Source organism: Buceros rhinoceros, unplaced genomic scaffold (assembly GCF_000710305.1).
Source record: "Buceros rhinoceros silvestris isolate BGI_N320 unplaced genomic scaffold, ASM71030v1 scaffold25749, whole genome shotgun sequence".
Lineage (NCBI taxonomy): Eukaryota > Metazoa > Chordata > Aves > Bucerotiformes > Bucerotidae > Buceros > Buceros rhinoceros.
In genome coordinates, this window is record NW_010431327.1 from 1 (window position 1) to 366 (window position 366).

General features: G+C 58.5%; 1 protein-coding gene across 1 annotated transcript in view; it reads right to left on the reverse strand.

Moving 5' to 3' along the window:
- Positions 1-214: 214 nt before the first annotated feature.
- The window catches only part of LOC104499846 (short stature homeobox protein-like), a gene marked incomplete at its 3' end in the record, with an annotated part of 5,876 nt that continues 5,724 nt past the window's right edge, over positions 215-366 (reverse strand). Inside the window, exon 4 of the mRNA XM_010143407.1 lies at positions 215-302. Coding sequence (XP_010141709.1) covers positions 215-302 — 88 coding nt within the window. The remainder of the gene's footprint in view (positions 303-366) is intronic.

A 366-nucleotide genomic window follows, 5' to 3' on the forward strand; every position in this document is an offset into this window, starting at 1 on the left:
GGGAACCCCCGCTCGGCCCCTTCCTCAAGCCTGAGGGACGCGGAGCTCCCGGCAGCCGGGCGGGGGCTCCTTCATGAAGTTTTACAGCCTGTTTTTAATACGTGCCAACTTCTATATAAATGGCACTTGTAAACGTGTCCGACTTCCTCCCGTGCAAACGAAAGGGAGTCGGAGCTTGCTGGGAGAAAGGAAAATAAAATCGGAGCTAACTAACTGTTGGAAAGGCATCCTCAGGGCTCCCATATTCACATAGGGGGCCACTCTGCAGGCGTCTAAATGGCTGGCGGTTCCCAGGATCACACCTGCGGGAAGAGACAGGGACGGGGGGGCGGCGAAGGCGGCCCAAGGCTCCGCAGCCACCACCTC